The sequence below is a fragment of the Gadus morhua genome, chromosome 11 (genome assembly GCF_902167405.1).
Source record: "Gadus morhua chromosome 11, gadMor3.0, whole genome shotgun sequence".
Classification (NCBI taxonomy): domain Eukaryota; kingdom Metazoa; phylum Chordata; class Actinopteri; order Gadiformes; family Gadidae; genus Gadus; species Gadus morhua.
In genome coordinates this window covers 18,438,403-18,463,123 of record NC_044058.1, presented here as the reverse complement: position 1 = coordinate 18,463,123, position 24,721 = coordinate 18,438,403, and the positions used below count along the sequence as shown (strand labels likewise).

Here is a 24,721-nt window from a genome sequence, read left to right as displayed (position 1 = left end):
CATTAGAAAACGATGTCCCGAGTTTGAGATCTCAATCATGGGATATTGCTCACTATCACGAGATAGTGAACCAATCAAATTGTGCCATCTTAGGAGGTTCACGTGTAGCATATGCTAATATTGTGGAGCGGGAGCACTGAAATCACTCGATCATTTGCAAACGCATACTACTCTGGAACCGTTCTTCTCTGATTTCAAAGCGGCGTTATCAACGTGCGCCCATCAAAATGCCTCTGGACGCAATTGGGTAGACCTTTAACCAATCAGAGCACTGAAATGTGTGCCACATCAGTGGCAGCCATCCTGGTTGTTAATTAAAATGTTTCATCGCTTTGAATCTTCTGTTCAGTCATCGTGTCTGGGCGTGGCCAGATGCATATGCCAGAGCAGTAAAACATGAGCTTGCAGATTTGTCTGCTTCTCAGAATAATGCAGAGCTAGTCCAACTCTGCATCCGCGTCGATGTCACCTTTCATCCGTATAAGAAAGGCTTATCTTGTATTGAAATATATGTAAATAAATTAAATTGAACATATACAAATATAAAATAAAACATATGTTTTTCGTGTGTGTGTGTGTGTGTGTGTGTGTGTGTGTGTGTGTGTGTGTGTGTGTGTGTTAGCGTGGCCCAAAGCCCACTGATCCAGAAGAGGTGTCTAACGAGGCGTTGAGGAGCATGTGTGACGATACCCTCCACCTGCTGACCACCACGGTCAGCCGACTAGCTGACGTACGTATCCCCCCCTGGCTCTATCTCTGTACCCCCACTATACCCCCCACAGCTGCCTCGTCCATACCGGCTACTTAAACAAGTACTATTACTGCGTTACCCTGAAACTGTTTGCAAAGTGACAGTACAATCAAATTGAGTTGATTTCATCAATGAAAATGTACCCAAAATAAAGGTACATTTCATTGGGTAGTTAAAGGTTGGGTATGGAAATTCTCTTTTTGGGCCATTTTTGCAAAATTACCCTGAAATCCTTATCATAACCCACTTACAGCCACTGAGTTAGAAGTACTGACATGAAAATTAAACAAGCCAATCATCTGTGGAACAGGCAGGGCTCAAAAACACAGCCAATGATTTCCAGAACCACCGAGTGGCATTGGACAGTAAGTATGTCAATCAAACGGTCGTACTGCACTCCCCCTCCCCCCGCGCGTGACCCCTTTGTGCACGTACTCAAAGCTCGTGACCCAGTGCAAGCTTCTGTTTGTTTGTTATCCTGCGGTAGCTACTGGAGCTAGCTAACTAGCTAATCCACATTTTGACCTAGCAATAGAAGACAACCCTAATCTCCAACCTAGCTAGCCTGCCTCGCTCTCGCGCATCTGTGTTCACGCTCGTGCATGATTGCGCGTCCATGTACTTGGAATGGGTGGAGTCAGAGTCAGCGTTGAAGGAGAGGGGTTAGGACCATTTGAGTTGTGTATTTTCTAAATCTGCTGGCGTTTCGCAAATCCCATACCCGACCTTTAAAATTAAAGTTACCTAAAATGCAACACCTTCAAACATTGTACATTGTATTGCTAACCGTAACGCTGCTCAGCAGAATCCATCCAAATCGGTCCTACTTTTCCCTTTTTCAGATGTTTTAAGAAACAGCAGCACAGTCAAAACACTACCAAAATATGTCACATTGCTTGGTTTAGTTCGGACATCTTCATATCCTTATTTGCAAATAAGGATATGAAGATGGTGGTGAGGAGTTCTACGACCCGATGCTTGGATGTCACGGGAGATGAATGGGTTCTGTAGGACGACACACGTCAGGAAGTCAGGTTTAACCTGTAGTGTTTCACATGGGGTTTCTTCTGTCCGCAGGTGCTGTGGCCCATGCTGCTGTACTACCTGACCCCGCCTCAGTTCAGCAACGCAACCACCCCTCTGTGTCGGAGTCTGATCGTACTGGGCAGCAAGAAGCGGAGCAACAAGGAGGCCACCTTCAACATAGACTTCACACAGCAAGGTGCTCCTAGTACAGGACCGATAAAAATACATTGGGGATGTCAGAAATATTTTCAATATTTCGTACACAGTGAATTGCTTTTGTTAATGTTCTATGGATTGTATATATATATATTACATATATATTGTAAGTATCACCACTAATTTATGGTCGGATTAGCTATTGAAGGCCTTGATCCATCCAGCCGTTGTACTTTCACTTTTGATTGATGGCTGTATTATATAATCTAGGGAGAGGTGTTATTCTCTTAGTACTGAGATCAGTGTAGCATTTACAGTATTTAACCATTAGATGGTGCCAGTCCCTTTTTTAAATCATTAATTCACATACATCGAGTATGTATCACAAAAATCAGAATATGCCAAAGACACCATTGTTTCCTCACTGTACAAAGAAAGGTACATTAAATGAATAGTGGATGAAGCCATCTATTTGTTGATCTGGCTAAGTTAGCATTGTGCTAAATTTAAGAAGCTACATATTTCTGTATTGAAGGTGAATATCTGTCGTCCTTTCTGTCCCCCAGCTAACTTACCATCGCCGCAGACTCTGATGATCAGGCTGTGGGTGAGTCCAGACTATACTGCTGTTGAATACCAGTTCAGACCCATACTGGTGGCATCCTACACCCTAGCGTAGGATGTCATGTGCATCTTTTGGTAACCTTTTAAATGAAGGTGAACTGAGGGTTTGACGCACTGGTGGGTCCATTGTAGGCATTGGCAAGTTGGCATGAGCTTTTTGAGCAATTGAGAACTCTAAAACTTTTCATTTTGCCATGAATCTTTAGTCCAACAACGTACAGCCTCTTTAGAAATAAACTCCCAAGACATGAGCCAATAATGAACCAGACACTGTTCTGCATGACTTTGAAGCAGTTCAGTGTCTGGTCTGCCTCCAAAGGCAATTTAACTTTGAACACAATTTAACTTTGCACACCAGACACTGTTCTGCATAAAAGGTAAAACACCCCTCGGGACTCATTTGAGGAAAACGTGTGTGTGTGTGTGTGTGTGTGTGTGTGTGTGTGCGTGTGCGTGTGCGTGCTCCCGCTCCAGGTGAATGCGGCGTTCCCGTTCGGCAGCCGGGGCCACGGCGCTCCGTCTCTCTCCCTGCTCAACGTCCTCAGCCTCAACATCCACCCCGACCTGGACGTGCTGTGGGAGAAGGAGATCCCCCCGCTGGTGGCTCTCCTGGAGGGTGAGGACGCCTCGGCATCAGCTTGACACCTGGAGAGGGTGACTGGGCTATAGCATCAGCCTGACACCTAGAGAGGGTGACTGGGCTATAGCATCAGCCTGACACCTGGAGAGGATTACTGGGCTATAGAATCAGCCTGACACCTGGAGAGGGTGACTGGGCTATAGAATCAGCCTGCCACCTGGAGGGTGACTAGGTTATAGCATCAGCCTGACACCTGGAGAGGGTGACTGGGTTATAGCATCAAGGTCCGATTATGGTCCCACGTTCCCACAACGCAATGACCACGCAGACACTTCAACGCAGTCGTGAGCCTTTATGGTTCTGCGTCGGGTTTTAGTAAGCCGACCAATCACAGCCCTTGCTGCTGCGTCGCCTCGACGGAAGGTGAACATTTTTGGGAGGCGCACGTCAGGCTCTTGCGACGGGCGCAAGGAGGGTCCGCACCGCAAGGACGTAAGGGGTCCGTAACCCCTTTGCGTTGCGGGAACGTGGGACTGGCGTAATCAGCCCTTTAGTCTGGACTCCAGAGAGGATGATGTGTTAAACGGGGCAGCAGTAGCTCAGGAGGTAGAGCGGGTTGGCTGGTAACCGCAAGGTTGCTAGTTCGATCCCCGGCTCCTCCGGGGATCGAATGTGAATGTGTAAGTGTGCATGAATGGGTGAATTTCAGGCAATATTGTAAAGCGCTTTGGATAATATACTATATAAATGCAGTCCATTTACCATGTTCACATGATCACATAACATTTCTTTATTGTGGAGGTTGTGCCATTCTTTTTCCATTTATTATTGGAAACATTAGTTAATGCAGTATTAAGCTTTAACTGTTGTTTCTAGTCATCATTTAGTAATGTTGTTCATGACTTCTAATGGTGTTCATTTTGATTAAGGTTTTTGTTTTTACTTTATTTAATGGGGTTCACTAACCCTAAACCCAACCCCGATGCCAATGCTGTATAATATGGCTTTCTACTTCATTCACTATGACTGCATCTCTTGTGCTTTTCACCCTAGAATCAACTGTGGATAGCCTGGAACAGAAACCATTTGAAGACAAACTGCTCAAGGTAGGGTTTTCAGTGTTCATCTAACATTCATTAGGCTGCAATTTGGAAACGAATGAATCGCCTCACTTGTTCATGTTTAAACGGTTGTTGGCTGTCACCCCTCTTGATATGTTTGGCTCCAGCTGCTGTCTAAAACCCTGGTGACGATAGACGACAGCAAGTGGGTGTGTCAGCTGGTTGCCGAGGCAACGCGCTACCTCTCCACCTATAACAATGCTTTAGAGGAGAAGGTACGTCAGTGGTTTCACATTGTCGACCTCGCCCATGCCAACCATACCCTAACCTTAGCATCTCTTATTTATTTGGTAACATCCTTTTATCTGGGGGATATAACCCATTATACACATCTATGAATGAAAAGAAACAGATCAATTTAGCGCGAAACATTTTTCATTATTATTATTATTTTTATTTGGAGTCACATTTATATACACATCTTACAATCATCATTGATGCAATCTTTAAGGAGCTCCATCCTTTTTTTTATTTATTTTTTATATAGAGAAAATAGAACAGACAGAATAATTTTCGAATTAAAGACGCAGCAGGGATTATACACAAACGAAATAATCGTCATTGTTGCACATATGTCACAAACATCTTCACGTCATGTAATGTCATGCAATGTAAACAAGGCCAAGTGTCAGTGGAGAAACAAGGCCTAAACATTATCTTTCCTGTCGTCTCCCAGAGCTTCCTCTACCGCTGTGTCGGAGTGATGCTGCAGGAGTGCCACAACAAGGAGGTGGTGAAGAAACAGCTGCAGGAGATCCTCCTGACCGCCCGGCACAGCGACGCCATCGAGAGAGAGGTCCAACCAATACCACTGACCGCTAGGACTGACCTATACGGGACTGGCTGTATACCACTGACCTATACGACTGGTTGTAGTTCACTGACCTATACGACTGGTTGTAGTTCACTGACCTACACGACTGACCTATACAAGACTGGTTGATTATCACTGACCTATGTGACTGACCGACACGTGACTAGTTGATAATCACTGACCTATATGACTGACCGACACGTGACTAGTTGAACATCACTGACCTATAAGACTGACCGACACGTGACTAGTTGTACATCACTGACCTATAAGACTGACCGATACGTGACCCTTTGTCTCTTACGGCCAAAGCACGCAGCAATTCATTTTTTTTAAGTTATCTCAGTCAAACAGAAATGACAAATAAAAATGAGCAAAACAAATAAAATAAATATAAATAAAAAACATCAAAAAACTGCTGCAATTTGATGTGGTGGGAGGAAACACCAAACGTTTGAAAACAGCAGTAGATGGGAGAACCTCTAATCCTAAGGTTGGTTTATTATTTGTTCTGGGTGTGGCAGGGCGTGGCCTTGAGCGTGGGCCTGTGTGCCCACAGCCACCTGGAGGGCACGCTGGCCAAGCTGGAGGAGTTTGGCAAGTCGGACGCCTTCAAGAAGTCCCCCAGCATCTTCAACCTGCTCAAGGTAAGACACGGCATCCCTCGGTGAATCCCTGCTCACCTGTGTGTGACTGAAGCCCTTATACACTGCACACTTCCTTTTGTATTTCTTTTGCAGTAAAGTGTGAGCATATGAACACATACATAGACATGTATATAGACATATATTCAGACAAAAGTATGCGTGTAAAATACATTTTACATCTATCTTGTGCAGATGAATTAAACATTGTCCACATCTGTCAAATCTGAATAACACAAATAAATACCCAATTTCAATCTATGAACACAATAATGGTCTTAAGTGAAACAACATCACCAAGAGCTTGCCTGCTGGCATCCTCAACGTTTCTTCCCGCACTCTCCCTCTCGCCCCCTTCCCTCTCTCCCCTCCTCCCCCCTCTCTTCAATCTCTCCTCCCTCTCACCCTCTCCCCTCCCTCCCTTTCTCCCTCCTCCCCTCCCTCTACTCTCCCTCCCCCCCTCCCTCCCTCCCTCCTCTCCCTCTCTCCCCCAGGACCGTAGTGACCTGGAGGCAGACAAGGTGAAGAGCACCCTGATCCTGTGCTACGGCCAGGTGGCCCTCAACGCACCGCCAGAGCAGATCCTCAAGCGCATCGACCACGACATCCTGCGCCTCATCAGCAAGCACTTCAACACCAAGGTAATGTCGCCGCAGGTCAAAGGTCAACTGGCTTCACTGGGCGGAGTCGCTCTGTAACACTACTCTGCTGGTTTGGTTCCAAAAAAGTGAATGCCTCCATGGGACTTCACAAAAAAAAAACCTCAAGTACTTTTTTATTCAATTCAATATTCGACCCACTGTCGAATTTTGTGATTTCACTCAATTTCTATTCAACAATTTACAACGTAATTAATGGCTGTGAAATCAAGCAAATGTTGAATGCTTACTGGGCTGAGTGGTTATTGTAGATATTCCTCAAGTTATATTAACTTTGCTAATGGCCCATTCAAATATAAAAGAAAGACCCATGTCTCATAATTGTTCAAATTCATTGATCTATTTATATTCCTATTAATTATAAATATAAAAAGCAACCTCAAATCTACAACTGAACAAGAAGGAATTGATAATACAGCTCAGTGATTGAGCCATCTCTTAATTCAGACCATGCTCCTTCTTTGTGGAAGACTACTTGGGGACTGAATGAGCTCACCACATGATGTAAAATGACCATGATATTACCTCCACACAGGTTCTTGGGATTAAAGTAGAGAACAAGGTATTGTTACCAGAGGGAACCCACTGACCTCTCTCTTTCGTCTCCCTCACTCGTGTGGAATATTTGTCTTTCTCAGAGTTAATTGCCTGTGTTATTTCCCTTGCTTCTTCACCGTTTCTCTCTTATTCGCTGTCTGGCTCTATTCTCATCAATTTGAATGTCGTTTACCCCATATTTCAAAATTAAACTCTAGAGATTGGCCCCGCTTAAACGTATTATAAAAGTCTTCCTACTGGGGAAGATTACGGCTACAATTAAATTACCCAACTTTCTCCTCACTTTAATATCTCTAACTGCAGCACCCTTGGGCAATTTTCGTTATTTTCTTGCTTTGGTGGCGCATATTTAAAGCATTTTCCCGTATTTCCGCAGCTTTCTACAGACTCCCATTCACAACTTGTGTTTCTGATCAGTCTGGTTTAACAAATATTGTTTTCATGTTGGACCACTAATGTTAACCTGGGAGGCTGTTTCTGTCTGAGATTGCAATGATAATCAAAAGTGTGGGTCAACATTGATGTGAATGATGATAGTCAACAGGATTGTTCTAAGCCGACTGGCCTTGGTGTGACTTGCTGTGACTGAATCCTAACCGCCTGTAGTCTAGAAGTCTGACCGTGCCAGACTCTCTGTCCCGCCTCTTTCATGACAGCCGGGAGGTGTGTTTCAACTTTGACCTGAGCTGCTTTCCACACTTCACCACTCTTGATTTGAGCCTCTTCCTCCATCCCTAGGAATGGACAATCAATCGACATACTGGCTGACCGATAGATTTGTTTTGATTGATTTTTTGTCTTGTATTGTTGTGGTTTTGATGCATTGATGATGTCGCTTCATAGTTCTGCACACTAGAATGGGGCTGTAGTGTGCTTGGTTTGACGCACTGGTTAGACTTCTATGCATCACTAAAAAACAAATCAGTTTTCTCTGCTTTTATTAACCCTATCTTAAAATGAAACAAGTTGCTCGTTGAATCTTTTTTTGGTTTGTGTGCGTGTGGATGTGTGTGTTTTTAATTCAGGACCTGACCATGAAGCTCAGTTTGATCCAGAGTGTTGGACTGATAGCCAGAGCCATCAGTGAGTGTGTGAAGAGGCAAGGCTACGTCTTCACCCGCAAACACGACCTTATTTCTGTCATGATGGTTAGTAAAAACAAAAAGATAATTTCTCCCTTCCTCTTCTATTTCCCTCAAAACCACCACATCGGTTTCACTTGATGTTTCTTATTTCCTGAATTTTGTAACAATGTATTACAAGTTATAACAAGGCATAAAAAGGCATTCCGTTTTGATCTGAAACCACAACCACAGGACCGGGCCAGAGTTGTTGCCATCCTTGTTGTTTGATTTTACCACTTGGTTACTCTTAAAAGTTGGTCTCCATTGAATTGAAACGTATGCCTCTTAAGGTTGATCTGTACAGCTCTGCTAAACTGAATTCAGCAAAACTGAGGCGGCACAAAATAGTATACCTTATTGACCAGATGTCTGGTCACTACGGTATACTATTTTGTGCCTTCTCAGTTTTGTATTGTCTGTATTGCTAAACTGACGTTGAATTTACAACGTTCAACGTTCCATGTGTAGCAGGTCCAATTGGCCGCCTCCTACTGCTGAGTCGTGCCATGCATGGGACTGGTGAGGCTCTAGGACATGTGACAACAGGACTGACTCCTTCCTGTGTCTGTACTCTGTCTGTGATCAGGACTTTATCAAGGCAGAGCCAGCCGACGCCATGAAGACGCCAGTACGCCATCTAGTGATGTCCACCTGCGCCAACCTCATGTATCCTTGGCCATCAGACCCTAAGATTGTTTGTTTTTAAGTGTGGGCTAAGTTGTTCTAACCTCCCATAAAGAAAAGCCTAAAACCAGTAGGACACCCATCAAGGGTTCGGCTTAGCTCAGGAGGTAGAGCGGGTGGACTTGTAAGTGGATGGTTGCTAGCCTGATCCCCGGCGCCTCCTAGCTGAGTGTCGAGATGTCCCTGAGCAAGACACTTCACTCCACTGACTCCTGACAAGCTGGCTGTCAGTCATGATCTGACATATACCTTGATACCTTGATACCATACATATGCGGAATAGGGAGTCACGATGATGCAATGTTGTTTCCGGTCTTAACTATATATAAGAACTTAACGATAAAATCACGGTATCGTGTACGGCTGGTAACGCCGGAAGCGGTCCAATCTTGACGAGTCATGGCTATATTCACGCCATGTCCTACAATCAGGGCCGGCGCTCGGCATAGGCGACCTAGGCGACTGCCTAGGGCGGCAAATGCGTTGGGGGCGCCCTCGGGTGGCGCCCTTAATTAGTAAATTAAAATATACGAAACTAACGGAGAAGGGAGGGGGCGCGGGAGCAATCGCCACGGCGCCCCGAAACCGTCACCGTAGTACGCAGGTCAATGCAACACCCCCCCCCCCCCCCAAAAGAGCAGGATTAGCTCTAGAATTCCTCTGCCGCATTGAGCCCCTTGACACCACCCCGCTCCAGACCCCTGGACCCCCCGCTGAGTGAGACCGAGGGCTTTGACCTGCTGAAGGTGTGTGTGGGCAGCGCCTTCGCCCTGCCGCCCGTCACACACACCCCCGAGAAGACCAAGGACGAGGAGGTCATGGAACCCAAGCAGAGAGAGGTGAGAGGGCGTGGGGGTGTCTGTCTTACCTTTATCATCTCTGAACTTGTTAACTACTTAATGATCCATCCACCGGGCTTCACCTTAAACATGGCATCCTCTACTGGTGTTTACTGGCTTTATGAATGAAATAGTGACATGGGATTGTCCTCTCTGAGCTGTAGACCCTGGTTTGGTTTAAAAGTCGAGTGCCATATTTTTGTTGTCCTCCTAGACAGATCTTAACATCGTTATTTGACCAGAGTTGAGTTATGATGAACCTTGACACCCCGTAGTACTTGGAGATGCATCAAATTGACATTGCCATTATAATTATCGAACCAATATATTGTAACTCGCTGGGATGAGGATCAGCACCGCTAAATCTGAGGCCATGACTCTTAGCAGGAAACCGGTGGATTGCTTACTCCGGGTAGGAAATGAGTCCTTAGCCCAAGTGAAGGAGTTCAAGTACCTCGGGGTCTTGTTCGCGAGTGAGGGTACTATGGAGCGTGAGATTGGCCGGAGAATCGGAGCAGCGGGGGCGGTATTGCGTTCGCTTTACCGCACCGTTGTTACGAAAAGAGAGCTGAGCCGCAAGGCAAAGCTCTCTATCTACCGGTCGATCTTCGTTCCTATCCTCACCTATGGTCATGAGGGTTGGGTGATGACCGAAAGGACGAGATCGCGGGTACAAGCGGCCGAGATGAGTTTTCTCAGAAGGGTGGTTGGCGTCTCCCTTAGGGATAGGGTGAGAAGCTCAGCCATCCGTGAGGAACTCGGATTAGAGCCGCTGCTCCTTTACTTAGATAGGAGTCAGCTGAGGTGGTTCGGGCATCTGGCAAGGATGCCCACTGGGCGCCTCCCTTTGGAGGTGTTTCAGGCACGTCCAGTGGGGAGGAGACCTCGGGGAAGACCCAGGAATAGGTGGAGAGATTATATCTCAACACTGGCCTGGGAACGCCTCGGGATCCTCCCGTCAGAGCTGGTCAATGTGGCCCGGGAAAGGGAAGTCTGGGGCCCCCTGCTTGAGCTGCTCCCCCCGTGACCCGACCCCGGATAAGCGGATGATGATGAGCTTGTGATTTCTGTTCAGGCGTTATACAGGGACACCATGGCCAGCCTGCAGGAGCTGCTAAAGAGTGTCTTGGTGAAAGAGCCCTCACCTGACAACCTGCAGAGTGTCTTCAAGGTGGGGCGGGTTTTTGAGTGCCAGTGAGATGTATTTAGATATAGTGGCAAATTTTTGTGTGCTGTTATCTTTTGTGTGGTATATATAGGTGACAACACCATTAATTAGCTTCCACTCAGATAATATTGAGGTTTTTGGCTTAACTTGTGAACAAATGTTAACCTTTTTTTTTTTTTAATCAACCTGTCAATAAAAGTATTGCGAAGCAAAGAATCATGATATTCAAATGAATCCTATAACCTTCCCTGAAGGGAAAAAGAAGGTGTGAAATGATTGCCTGCAGTTTTTTATTTACTCTTCATGATTATTATTGTCTTTGGCAGCACATTGAGTCCTGGCTGAGCTCAGCCCAAGACCACGAGAGAGAGAGAGCTGTCTGCACCACCGCGCACATACTGGACTTCTACCTTGAGAAACTCACTGTGAAGGTGAGCACACACACAAGCATGCATTAGTATTTACAATATCGCTGTATCACAATCCCTATTTTGTTACGCCTAGTTCAGTGGGTTGAGCTTGAAACAACAAGCAACCGCCATTCATTTGATCAAAGTGTTTGAAATCAATACTGTATTTCGTTGCTCCGGTTAATAATTTCATTAATATACTATGTCCCTAGCATTAAGTAAGTGACCTTTCATATCACGTGCCTTCATTTCATAATAGTTACCGACAACATATCGCTTATTAGTATATGCTACACGTGAACCTCCTAAGATGCCGCAATTTATTGGTTCGCTATCTCGGGTTATTGGGCAATATCCCATGATTGAGATCTCAAACTCGGGACATTTTTTTCATTGCAAAATGTCCCGCTTTGTTCGCTAATCAAAACAAATAAACCGCTAATAAAAGCAATCATGTCGGAAGGAGGAGACGACAGTTCATTTCTGGCAAAAATACTATTCAATATTCGCTGAGGAGTATTCGAATAATATTTGAAAATATTTGTTAATCATATCCTACAATACAGTGGATTATCCTAATAATCCACTGCTGTTTTGAGCTGCCTCCATCAGGCAGAAGATACAGAGTGCCTCTGGCCAAAAAATCTCTCTATACAAAATCCTTCATACCCAAGGCAATTCACACACACACTTCTTGCATCTGACACAAGCACCAGATACACACAACCAGGGCGAACAGACTGCCTTCAATCAAAGACAAATTTCTCATATGGACAATAAAGCTTTTGAACTTTGAATTTGAATAACGAACACTCCTTTGCGTGCGGTCCGATGTCAGAACATGGTGTCCTTCCACAACCTGGGGGCCCTGCTGGGCAGGCTGGCCCCCCGCTGTTCGGACCCCCACCCCGCCGTGCGCCTCGCCGCCATCAGCGCCGTGCACACGCTGCTCAACATACAGCTGCGCTACGAAGGTACGCCCACTTCCTGTCCGCCTCGCAGCCCTCCCGCCGTCGTGAGAACGGATTCTGTAACCGCCGTGCTAGTGTAGAGTCGTAAACTGTGTGACGTTATGAAATTGGTTGAATTCCCTGTAACTTTATTGTATTTATATTTTATTTATTTATAGCACTATGATAACCCGTAATAACCTGCTTTCCTGTATAATTGAGAGCACTTGAAAGCCATTTATTTATTTTTTTTAATGCTGCTAAACTCGTATTCACCAGTGGTTTCATTGTTTTCGCCTTCTTCTACCTTCTTTCTCAGTTGATTTGGCAAAATGTGTCGTAAAAATAGAAATTAATACATTTTCTACAAAATAATTACTTATTTTGTTGTAAATTGTTGTAATTTACATTTTAGACCACGGACATGGAAACCGTAGTCTGCATTATGTTTTGACTGTTTGTTTGAGTTAAGAGTTACAGCAGCAGTAGAGTTAATCGAGTAGAGTTACTCACCTCCTCTGTCATGGGTTTAACCCAGTCGATGTAGACAAGGCTATGCATAAAGCCTCAACCCACACCGTACATGTTTTAAGTGGTTCACTTGGTTTCCTCCACCCAGGCTTTGCCAACGACTACCGGGACGAGTCAGTAGAGAGTCTGCTGCTTATGAGATGTGTTCTGGAGAACCCGGACAACGCTGTCCTATACAAGACCTGCTCTGAGCTCACCAAGGTCAGACCCAGTGCCCCTAGTTATTATTGGTGTTTACCTTTTTTATATATGCTTAATTAACACCCTTTTTTTATTAGTGTGTACCCTTTCTATATGCTTTGTTAGCTAACATATTGTTAATGTATGGATTTTTGACAAGAGTGCAGGAGTTTATTTGCAACTTTAGATATTTACAATTTAACATTTGGAGGGAGAAAAAGGATTCAGTAAAATACAAAACTGTTTGTATGTTTGACCTCAATCAAAGTTTAACATAAAATTGGAAAGACTAAAGTTTATTTAGTCTTTTTGAACAAAGGAATACAGGGGAAGAATTTGAATTTCTGTGTAGAAATCCAGAAACCCTCACTTTCTCATGTTCTGACTCTCATTGCGGCCAATCACATCACAGGACTCCTATTGCCCAAAAGTAACTCCATGACCAACGGTTCACCACAGTGAAGACTGCCCATGTTTTTGCTGAGACTTATCAGCCAGTCCGTCCATGACCGTGAACACTCAACTTGTGACGGCATCATAAAACCAAAACAAACTCAATCTAAATTAAAAAGTTAAACATAAACGAGGGAGAGACAAATCAGCAGGTACATATGTTTGTTTCGAAGAGGTGACTGAGGATAAGCTAGATTGTGCTTGTTGTGGTTTACGTGTGTTTGACGGCCTCCGGCTGTGTTTTGGGGGGGGGGGGCCAGGTGATAAGCAAGCGGCTCCCCCAGCAGCAGCTGTCTACGCTGGTGTTCATGCTGTTCGAGGGCCTGGTTGACAGCCAGACCAACTGCTGCAGGGCCTCTTCCGTCATACTCAACACGCTGCTGAAGAACAGGGGGGCCGGCCTACAGGACCTGGTACGACTCGCACACGCACAGACATTATCGCAAACGTACAAACGCACGCACGTACGCGCGCATGCATTCATTCATTCACATTCAGGCACACTTTTGGGATGATCAGCCAATCTATGTCCTGGCCCTGTGGCCCAAGTCCTGTTAGCTCGAATTAATGTGCAAAGAAATACCACCTGTTTTATGGTGTGTGTGTGTGTGTGTGTGTGTGTGTGTGTGTGTGTGTGTGTGTGTGTGTGTGTGTGTGTGTGTGTGTGTGTGTGTGTGTGTGTGTGTGTGTGTGTGTGTGTGTACGTACCAGGTACCAGAGATGCTGGAGGTGCTCCACCTACGACTGCAGAGCATCACAGAGGAGCAGGTGAGCGCAGACCAGCGTTCAAATGAGCAGTGAGTTGTTAGTTGTTGTTGAATGGCTTTTGACCGATGTTCGAACGGACCAATCCCCCCCCAGGTGAGAGTGGCGGTGGGACAGACCGTTCTGATCCTGGCCACTCAGCATCTGCAGGCGGTCTTCAACACCCTGGTCATCCAGCCGCTTCCTTTCGACAGGTAACAACATTTATGCAACCTTACTTCTATATCGGTGCATTACGTCTAGGATTCAGGTAGCTTCTGTAGAGGGAACTATTCATATGGTTCCACTTCCACTTATTTATTTTTTGTTAAACCAAATTGTTATTCTATGTATTGCAACATTCAGTTTTCTCACAGATCAGTCTGAATGTCACTTTAGGAAAACCTCAAACGCTGCTGGTTAGAAACACACACTGTGAACCAACTAAGACATTGGTTGGATCGAGTGTCTTTATCCTCAACGCTGACGGTTTCATAAGGTTCACTTTCACAATGCCATTAAACAACCAATGGGCAAAGAAAGATCTAATCGTTTATGAGTGAAAGTGGTGAGTTTGAGCGTGTTTGTCTAACACGTTGCATCATGACCGCAGTGTCTCAAAAGCCGACCGAATACTCAGTAAACAGGACGCTTACTAAGCAGGATGCTCCATGGCTGCGGTGGATCTAAGGAGCCATGACGAAATACAATCGGACATCTTTTTCTGAGGAGTGACTCTGTTCTCATGTCTTCCTGTCTTCGTTTCCTCCTGTCTTCCTGTCCAGCTGGAACAGCGAGATGTGGATGGCGCTGGGATCGGACCCCATCATCGCCGGGCAGATCATGGAGATGGCCATGGAGAAGCTGGTTGTCATGGCACCCTACATCGACCGGAAGGATCCCATGACGAGAGGAGGCCTCGCCAAGGTGGCCACCGGCCAGCCCTTAGCTGTAAGTCCCTCCCCTCACCTTTTTTTTAATCATCATCCAACCTCAATCGTTGGTTGTTTTCTGCTGTGATGATTCTGTTGTTTCTCTAAAGATAACTTGGTAGACACCGCCGCTGTCTCCTCCCATAATCATGCGCCGTTCAACCAAATGCTTTGCCGTCAAGAAGTGTCTTGATAGATATTATCTCTCATCACATATATACAACAAAACATCCATTGAATATACCTGTGACTATAAAGTGGCTAGGATATCTCAAATCAAATGGAGCATAATGTTAGCCTCATAGCATAATTGCCCAAGTCATCTTTTTGCCAAATTGTGATCTCTAACCTAAGTCCAGTTGTCTAACGCTGCTGATTCTCTGTGCCTTGTTGGCTATACCCTAACCCAAACGGAGTGCTTTTTAATTCCATTATCACTATCCATCTATTTTACGAGAGCTAGGGTTAAAGCGTTAAAGTTAAGTTAAGGTGAAAGAGCAATTCAACCGGGCCTCGACACATAACAACACAGAATCCATCGCGTCCACCTCTGGGCTCATCCGTCTCTCGTCTGGTGGAACCCCCCCATGTCTGGTTGTCACGGTGATGGTGTCTGGTCATCACAGCCGGGGTGACGTCATGCTTTGTATCCCCCCCCCCAGATGACGTGCGGGCTGAAGGAGCTGCTGCTGAACGGCCAGAGCCAGGAGCCGGCCGTGGCCATGTTCCCGCGACTCTTCTCCTGCCTGGTGGTGCGCCTGGGGGCCAGCGTGGGCGTGGTGGCCCCCCGCGACAACAACAACTACAGCAAGAACGCCCGCAACCAGTTCCACGTGGCCGGGTGGGTCTCTTAGCTAGAGAGGGACCACGCTGGGTTGATGTAGCGCTGTGTCGAGTCAGCGCTTGTCACTCAAAGCTTGAACTGCTCTGTGTGTGTGTGAGTGTGTGTGCTTCACATTCACCCATTCGATCACCTAAGGCTTAGTTATGGTTCCACGTTTACACAACGTAAGGACCACGCCGTCGCTTTAACACAGTCGTGAACCTGTTTTGGTTCTGCGTCAGGTTTTAGAAAGCGGACCAATCACAGCCCTTGCTGCTGCGTCGCCTCGACGCTAGGTTATCATTTTTGGGAGGCGCACATCAGGCGCTTGCGGTGGACGCAAGGAGGGTCCGCAAGGACGTAAGGGGTCCGTAAACCCCCTTCCGTTGCGTCAACGTGGAACCATAACTAAGCCTTTAGCGGTCAGTCCACCCCGTCCATGAACACTCAACTTTTGACGTCATCATAAAACGAAAACCTCGCTCCAAATTAAAAGCATAAACATTAATGAGGGAGGGACAAATCGGCGCGTGCATATGTTTGTGTAGATGCTGAGACTGGGACGCTGAATCCATACACCACTGAACACATTGACGGCGATATCAACCAATGCGAGGCCACAGCCAGCTCGTCGAGAGCAGTTTAGGGTTAGGTGTCCGGCTCAGGGAAACCTTGACACATCTCATCCGGTCCCGGGACAACCCGCTATACCGCCCAGATAGATACAACTTTATTCATACCTGGATGGATGTTCAGGTGAGACAGCAGCCACAGTGGACCGGACACCGCGGATGAAGACCTAATAGGATGGATTCTGATGATACAGATGCCCATCGTGACAGACCTCGCCCCGCCCTGTGTGTGTTCAGCACCTCTCCACCACAGTCTGGGGGGCAGGGTGATTTGAGGAGTGATTAGTGTGCGATCAGGGGTGAGATTGCCGAGTGAGAAGTAAAAACCTGAGCAGAACAGTGCAATGACCCGGTATGTCAGTTCTCGTGTGTACTAGGTTTTAATTTGTACTCAGTGAGCCTGCGAGGCGGATCCGGGAACATTGACTCTCTAGCCTGTACTGTACTGCCCTGGTGAAGACCTTAACCTCAATGATTCTCAATAGTGTTCTCACTCAATACTGGGCAATTTCACAGATTGTTGCCCACATTTAGTCCCTTAAACCCCAAATGATTGCAAATAAAATTCAGGGTGAAAAATCCCAAAGTTTTAATAATTTCATTATCCCCATTACCTAGTTTGGATCATGTTTGGATAGGTGCATCAGGGTAGCGTGTGTCTGTGTCTGTGTGTGTGCGTGCGCACCTGGTCCTGTCTGGATATTTCTCTCAAATTTCTCAGCGACCTACGTAGGTAGGCAGGAATTCAAGATAAGAGGGAATACATTTGTTCAATTATCGTTTCATTTATAAAACAATTGTATGTTTCATTGGTGGACAGAATCCAAACTACAGACATTTCCTGTTTGATGATCAGTGTCCGGAACAGAAGGGCGTGTAGTGTCTCAGCATGTTAACGGTGCGATTATAGATAACATGCCAAGGTATTCCGTTTTACAATGACATGCGTGTGCGCTGCAGGGCAGCGGTGGAGGCTCTGCGGATCCTTCTGGCCCGCGCCCTGCTGGACGACGTGGGGAAGCGTCTGGACCTGGACCACGCCTGGGAGGCCATGAAGGAGCCCAACACACACACTGCCGGGATCACGCTGCTGGCCAGGTCAGCGCGCGCACACACACACACACACACACACACACACACACACACACACACACACACACACACACACACACACACACACACACACACACACACACACACACACACACACACACACACACACACACACACTGCTGTCACACTGCTGGCTAGGTACACACACAAAACGCACACACACATTGTTTTTATAGAGCTAACAATGAAAGACACTTGTGAACATAAACCCAGCATTGCATTACCACCGTGCTCAGTCCATAGTGATCTGGTGAGGCGCAGTGCCGTGGTGCGGTGTGTTTAACATCTGTGTGCTGCTGGGGTGGCTCCTCCAGGGCGATGGCCAGGCACGCGGGGCCTCGGCTACCCTCCATCGTGGAGTGCCTCTGTCCCAGCCTCAACAACATCTACGAGTGCCAGCGCATCACCGTCACCGCCTTCTTCTCTGAGGTGACGCACACACACACGCGCGCACGCGCACACACACACACACACGCACACACAGGCCCGTACGCACACACACGCACACACTTGCGATCCAATCCAATCATTTTTTGAATTACCCATAAATTCATTGAGCCTTTGGGTAATATGATATTAATAGAGTGAGAGTTGGAGGGGTTTTTTTTCCAGCTCCTTTCTACACGTGCAAAGACTTTATGGTGCCAATGTGACGAGTAATATAAGCAATTGGATATTGAATATAAGGTCACGTTCACATTTTAAACATAATGCATTGCATCGCACAGTGTAATCTGTTATCATTAATAGTTTTATTGTTATTATTATTATATGGCCAGGTTGGTGATTTTTGCAGATCTAGGTGTTTTTCTAACAGTGTGTTGTGTGTCTGTGTGTGTGTGTGTGGGACTGTTTGTGTTTGTGTGTGCGTGTGCGTGTGCAGCTCCTGAACCACCATGTGGTGACGGAGCTGCTGCTGATGGACGTGCTGATGAACAACATGATGGAGAGGATCTCCGACCCCTGCTGCACCGTCCGCATGCTTGCCGTCCGCGGGCTGGGCAACATCGCCACAGGCTCGCCCGAAAAGGTGCTGGCGCCATGACAGGCCTGTATGCTAGTCTCTCCAGGCAGGAGAAACTAGCATGTAGTTCCACTGACGGCCTATAGTTGGCTGACATTCGAGGCTAGCATGTAGTTCTACTAATGGCATATAGGTGCTTACACTCGATACTAGCATGTAGTTTCTCTATCGGCCGATAAGTGGCTCACATTCGAGACTAGCATGTAATTCCACTAATGGCCTATAGGTGATTCCCTGTGGAGACTAACATTTAGTTCGACCAACGGCCTAAAGGTGGCTCAGGATAATACAGTCAAAGCAAACCACAGATTAAAAAGCAGTTCCGGGCACTATCAATTACATGCCTGAAAACCTAAAAGAATTGGGGTTTAATGAGGTATTAACAATGCTTTGGCTTACCATGCCTGTTGTAAAATGGTCTTGTCAGTTTATGGGAAGCAACAACAGTCTTATGTTGTAATGTAAATGTAATGTAAATGTAAATGTAAATGTCTTATGAAAACAAGCATAGATAATTCAGTTGTAGAACAGTCTGCCATATTAAACGTCCGTTCTCCTCCCCTCGCTCTCTCCTCTCCCCACCAGGTTAATAAATACGCCAAGGAGCTGTTGGCAGCTATGAGCTCGGGGATGGAAGAGAAGGAGGACCCAGGTAAGCTCCAGCTCCAAGTGTTGACCTGCTCTGTAAGCCAGGCCCATTGCATTTGTGTCTCATTCATCACAGTTAAAGTCTAAGTGCTACACAAGCAAAACTCTACGATGCCCTATTCCTGACCCCTCAAAAAGACAAAACTCCTCATCAACATAGAAGAAAGCTTTAGATGGTTAGCAGTGAAATCGGTGCCCTATTTGGCAGACATAATGGCAGCATAAAGGGGAGTTGAAGGAAAATTAAGTCGTTAGAAGATGGAGAACGGGTTGTCTGGCAATCGGAAACTTGCCGGTTGTCTGGCAACTAGAAGGTTGTCGGTTCGATCCCTAGCTCCTCCAAGCTAAGTTTCTAGGTGTCCCTGAGCAAGACACCTAACCCTAACTGCTCCATACGAGCTTTCGGCCCCCTCAAATGGTTTACAGCGCCGCGGTTGTGTGAATGTTTGCATGAGTGAATATGTCTGGTTGAATATGAGGCACTCATTATAAAGTGCATAGAGCGTCCACAGGTCTAAAAAGCACTCCTATAAATGCAGTCCATTCACATCATCCGTTGTCATGTACTGACCGTCTCCTTCCCCTGTTAACTCCTTCTCCACCCTCCCTCCAGGTAAACGGATCACACTGGAGGCCATGTCAGGCCTCTCTAAAGTCCTGCTCCACCTGGACAAGAAGAACGTCCATCTGCTGGTGGTCTACATCTTCATGAAGATCAAGCCTTTCCTGGAGAGCGTACGTTTATGTCCTGAGCTTATTCTATGTATTGGATGGATGAAGTCAAGTAATAATTGTTCTTGGTTTGTACCACCATGGACACACACACATACATAAGGGATCGCTAGACCGCAATGCCACAGGATAATCCCCTCATAACCCCTCTACAACCGTAACCTCTCCCCCGCTATGACCTCTCCCCCACTAAGACCTCTCCCCCACTATAACCTCTCCCCCACTAAGACCTCTCCCCCACTAAGACCTCTCCCCCACTATAACCTCTCCCCCACTATGACCTCTCCACCACTATAACCTCTCCCCCACTATAACCTCTCCCCCACTATAACCTCTCCCCCACTATGACCTCTCCACAACCGTAACCTCTCCCCCACTATAACCACTCTACAACCGTAACCTCTCCCCCACTATAACCACTCCCCCACTATAACCTCTCCCCCACTATAACCTCTCCCCCACTATAACCTCTCCCCCACTATAACCTCTCCCCCACTATAACCTCTCCCCCACTATGACCTCTCCCCCACTATAACCTCTCCCCCACTATAACCTCTCCCCCACTATAACCTCTCCCCCACTATAACCTCTCCCCCACTATAACCTCTCCCCCACTATAACCTCTCCCCCACTATGACCTCTCCCCCACTATAACCTCTCCCCCACTATGACCTCTCCGTCCACCACCCTAACACCCCCTCCCGGCCTCCTGCAGGAGAACGATGAGATCCGCTGTGCTTCCATCCTCCTGCTGGGTAACCTGTCCCAGTTCGGCTCCGGGGAGGCGGTGTTCAAAGACCAGATCCACAACGTCCTGGTCAGCCTGCTGCTGCATCTGGTGGACCCCAACCCGCATGTCGTCAAGGTACCCAGTCAACACAGTCCCCATCTGCGCCCTACTCCTAAAGTTCACGTTCCTCCCCCTCTTTCTCACGTAAACATTCAATGGCATGGGAAAAATCGACAGATTATGGATTGATAACGTCTACGTTTCTAAAAATATGCATTTGTTTAAAATATGTATTTTATGATTGATGCGTTCATTCAGGCATGCAAGAATGCGATGCGCACGTGTGCTCCGGTGGTGGGCTCGGAGCAGATCACGGTGATGTTCCAGAATCATCTGCACGAGGACAAGAGCCTTCACTACGGAGAGTTCATCAATGACCTCACCAAGTACCTGGTGAGCTGTGCACACGCACACCTGCACACACGTACACATGATTAGCGTCTACCTTCTGGAAATCTTACATTGGGATTTTCAGCCAAACACGGAATCCAGAATACTTCGGAGTACCACAACGCGAGTCATTTGGAACTACAAAGTTTTGCACATGATATAATGTGGCGGACAACTACCAGAAGTGATGGTTTCCTCGCGGTACGATTCGGTAGGTGTACACTCCAAAGAGTGATGTGCTGATGAATCCTTTTCGCGTTGTTTTGTATTGTATAATCCTCAGATTCAGGACTTCCCCGGCATGCTGAACTTCTACCACATCTCCGTCATGCAGTTCTTCAAGAGCCACTGGGCTGAGGTGCGGGCGGGCGCGGCCATGTTCATAGGTACGATGCTGCTCCCTGCTGGGGCCCTGGCTGGGGTCCTGGCTGGGGTCCAAGCTGGGGTCCTGGCTGGGGCCCTGGCTGGGGTCCAGCGGAGGGGGCACAGAGCCTGGGCCGGAAGCCAGGAACGGCAAAGGGGCGGGTTTATGCTCAAAGGAGCGGGTTTATGCGCATAGGGGCGGGTTTATTCACAAAGGGGGCGGGTTTATTGTTTCCTATTTTGCATTGCATTGCACTTTTCTACTGAAGTGCGCTAATTTGTGCAAGTGTAGGATATTTGTGTTCATAGAAATGCCGGTGAGATGGTGTTCCTTGCCTTAATAATTTATTATTCTTTAAAAGTTTGTCTCTAATTGATTGTCCTTTTTAATATTTCTTGAATGCGATGCATTCCTATCAGCGATTGCATTATGAAGGCCCTTGTGTTTGAAGGGTGCTGTATAGATAAACCTGCGTTGCCTAATGTATACAAAGCTGTGAAATATTGCAACCCTAGACTGAAGTTTGTGTGTGTGTTCATCAGGGTTTCTGCTGGGAAACCTTACGGAAGACCTTTTCTCACACATCAACATGAGCACTGTCACCAAAGGTGGGTGTGTAGGTGTCTGTATAGGTGTGTGTAGGGGTTTATAACTATCGGTGTGTATTATTACTGTGTGTAGGTGTTTATAAATGTAGGTGTGTATAATAACTGTGTAGGTGTCTATTATAACTGTGTATAGGTGCATATAACTGCTTGTGAATAGGTGTGTTTAACTGTGTGTGTAGGTGTGTATGTAATGTGTGTGTGTGTAGATCTTTATATCATGTGTGTGTGGGTGTGTACATAGTCTGTGTGTGGGTGTGTACATCGTGTGTGTGTGGGTGTGTACATTGTGTGTGTGTGTGGGTGTGTACATCATGTGTGTGTGGGTGTGTACATCATCTGTGTGTCGTCCTGTTCCAGGTCTGGTGATGCTCCTCCAGGACCCGGACGCTGCGGTCAGGATGAAGGCAGCGGAAGCCATGGGCCGCTTCCACTGACACACACACACACACACACACACACACACACACACACACACACACACACACACACACACACACACACACACACACACACTGTGTAGCCATTCCAAGCTTTAGCCTCGTTAGTTTGGTAAGCTAAGACGAGTTAGCCGATGTGAAGTGATGACTGGTACTTGAAAGAGACTTCTTAAGTCTTCGCTGAATGTGACCAAAGACTTGGTATGGAAGGACCTTCCATCTATGTAGCATGCACTAAGGACATACCCAACCCGTTCTTACCATGGAAACACGTGATTATGCTCTGCTGCATTCATAAACGTGAAAAGATAATTACGATAATTATTAAGTGTTAACTAACAATAATATATGAAACGTTAGGCACAGAAAATACAATGTGGTCTCAATGCTTCTGATTGGTTGTAACTGGTATTAGCAGAGTGGTGACATCCCGTACATTTATTTAAGCCGATGAAAGACTTCTTCCTTAGGCTGTGGTTGGGAACTTTAAATCTAAAGCGTGATATCTTTGTCCTATAAAGTTATCTAATAATCGGGCCATCTCGGTCACGGGAGAATGACTGCTAGAGTTTCTGTTTTGGTTAATTAATCGAGGAATTTTATTGATTTAGATGTAGCAGGTATTCTGACCGGTCTCAGAGTATTTTCTAATCTAGTTTTGCTCCAATTGAACTCTGAGACGAATCTGCATCTTCCATAGGTCCTACGAGATAGTCGAGTGGAGATTATAATTATATGAATGCGACCCAATAGTTTGCTGACCAGTAATAGTGGATTCTCTTTTGATGTCTATGCTGACACACACACACAGACACACACACACGCACGCGCGCGCAAGCAGGCACACACGCACGCACACACGCACGCACGCGTGCGCGAGCGCATATGCACACAAACACTACAAACAACATAAGGTCTACTACCTTGTCCAACATGAGAGCAATAAGCAGTTAGTTTGCAACCCATGCAGAACCTCTAGTCTCTATGTAAACCGGCTACTTCAGACTGAACATTAATATATTCTACTATACGTCCAAACAGTTCACCTGTTGTATTCCATCGCTGACAAATCCAACCTTTATGTCCGAGCCACGTGGCTGCTTGTTATTTTCCGGTGGCATCTGCTGAGCTTAAATGGAACGATATTAATTTCAGATGTCAGGCAACCCCTTTTTGCAGATGTAATGCATGTCCATCTGTTCCTAGGATAAAACAAAAAACGAAATGTCCTCCTTATCTAGCCAGAGAATGCAAGTATTTATTTTAATCAACGTTGGATTTCTGAGCCATACTCCAAACGGATGCCAAAAACCTCTCAATAGCATTACCAAAACACTGTGGCGCTCCCATAGTCGTGAGTTTTCCCCGTCCTGTTCATGCCGAGATTCATTTCCAGTTTGTTTGTTTTTCTGTGGCGCCACCTGGCATTATCGTTCACATATAGTTCACATAAAAAAGTTCCTTCGACACACCTTTCATGTGAGGGATATAAATAGAATGTTTGTAGAACAACAAACGTATATCAATCACGATTGCTCGTCCTGTGCCAAATGTTCAGTCAACTTTCTGGGTTCCTTTTTTAAGCTTTCTTTTTTTTCCCTTTTGTATTCATACACATACTTATGTGCTGATGTATGTCAGAGTTGCACTGTGTGTAAGGATGTACGATGTTCTGTTCGTGCATCCCTTAAATAATTGCACTAAAATAGTGACTGAAACCTGCGTTTCAATTAGGTAACACAGAATACCCGATGGCTTGTAAGGCAATACTGCAGGTTTTCCTGTCTGAATCGTGGTTTGTGTTTATAAGGCTCATGGCTTCATGTGCAGTTTGTATTTTTATTTCACTACTAATTAGTGCTTATCCTTTTGCTGTTCTGACATGAATGGGGCACACATATAACAGTAATATTTTTTTAAGGCACACCTTGTAAAGAGTTTTTAATCATCTCAATTTAACATTAACAGCGATACGTTTTTGGTAGATAAAGCACACCTGTGCAGGTGAAAGTAGAGTAGTGGCCACTGGCAAATTAGATAATTCGCAGGTGTAATCTTGAATTGGTAATTGTGCCCAATGAGGTCCTTCATTATAGATGGATTCATGTATTTTAATGCTTTTCAAACGTGACATCATCTCTCCATTCACTTTGTGTCCATTTGTAAAACTCAACTTTGTACCTTAATTATTATGACAAAACTTTGTTTTAGT

At 46.0% G+C, this 24,721-nt stretch overlaps 1 protein-coding gene across 4 annotated transcripts in view; it reads left to right on the top strand.

The window, feature by feature from the left end:
• Positions 1-23,345, top strand: part of mroh1 (maestro heat-like repeat family member 1) — a 34,749-nt gene extending 11,404 nt beyond the window's left edge. Inside the window, exons 14-45 of one of the 4 annotated variants that reach the window (XM_030370135.1) lie at positions 623-730; positions 1,829-1,973; positions 2,500-2,540; positions 3,032-3,173; positions 4,191-4,243; positions 4,366-4,473; positions 4,935-5,054; positions 5,597-5,719; positions 6,211-6,357; positions 6,911-6,937; positions 7,959-8,081; positions 8,644-8,723; positions 9,439-9,580; positions 10,656-10,751; positions 11,075-11,179; positions 11,997-12,132; positions 12,728-12,840; positions 13,533-13,685; positions 13,984-14,040; positions 14,134-14,231; positions 14,802-14,967; positions 15,611-15,789; positions 17,364-17,501; positions 17,831-17,945; positions 18,400-18,546; positions 19,126-19,192; positions 19,802-19,923; positions 20,636-20,785; positions 20,969-21,103; positions 21,384-21,458; positions 22,007-22,072; positions 22,430-23,345. In XM_030370135.1, coding sequence (XP_030225995.1) covers positions 623-730; positions 1,829-1,973; positions 2,500-2,540; positions 3,032-3,173; positions 4,191-4,243; positions 4,366-4,473; positions 4,935-5,054; positions 5,597-5,719; positions 6,211-6,357; positions 6,911-6,937; positions 7,959-8,081; positions 8,644-8,723; positions 9,439-9,580; positions 10,656-10,751; positions 11,075-11,179; positions 11,997-12,132; positions 12,728-12,840; positions 13,533-13,685; positions 13,984-14,040; positions 14,134-14,231; positions 14,802-14,967; positions 15,611-15,789; positions 17,364-17,501; positions 17,831-17,945; positions 18,400-18,546; positions 19,126-19,192; positions 19,802-19,923; positions 20,636-20,785; positions 20,969-21,103; positions 21,384-21,458; positions 22,007-22,057 — 3,462 coding nt within the window. In that variant the 3' untranslated portion in view covers positions 22,058-22,072; positions 22,430-23,345. Of the gene's footprint in view, positions 1-622; positions 731-1,828; positions 1,974-2,499; positions 2,541-3,031; positions 3,174-4,190; positions 4,244-4,365; positions 4,474-4,934; positions 5,055-5,596; positions 5,720-6,210; positions 6,358-6,910; positions 6,938-7,958; positions 8,082-8,643; positions 8,724-9,438; positions 9,581-10,655; positions 10,752-11,074; positions 11,180-11,996; positions 12,133-12,727; positions 12,841-13,532; positions 13,686-13,983; positions 14,041-14,133; positions 14,232-14,801; positions 14,968-15,610; positions 15,790-17,363; positions 17,502-17,830; positions 17,946-18,399; positions 18,547-19,125; positions 19,193-19,801; positions 19,924-20,635; positions 20,786-20,968; positions 21,104-21,185; positions 21,487-22,006; positions 22,073-22,429 lie in introns of those variants that run through there. The other 3 variants (XM_030370133.1, XM_030370134.1, XM_030370136.1) reach the window with 3 other exon arrangements.
• The last annotated feature ends 1,376 nt before the right edge of the window (positions 23,346-24,721 follow it).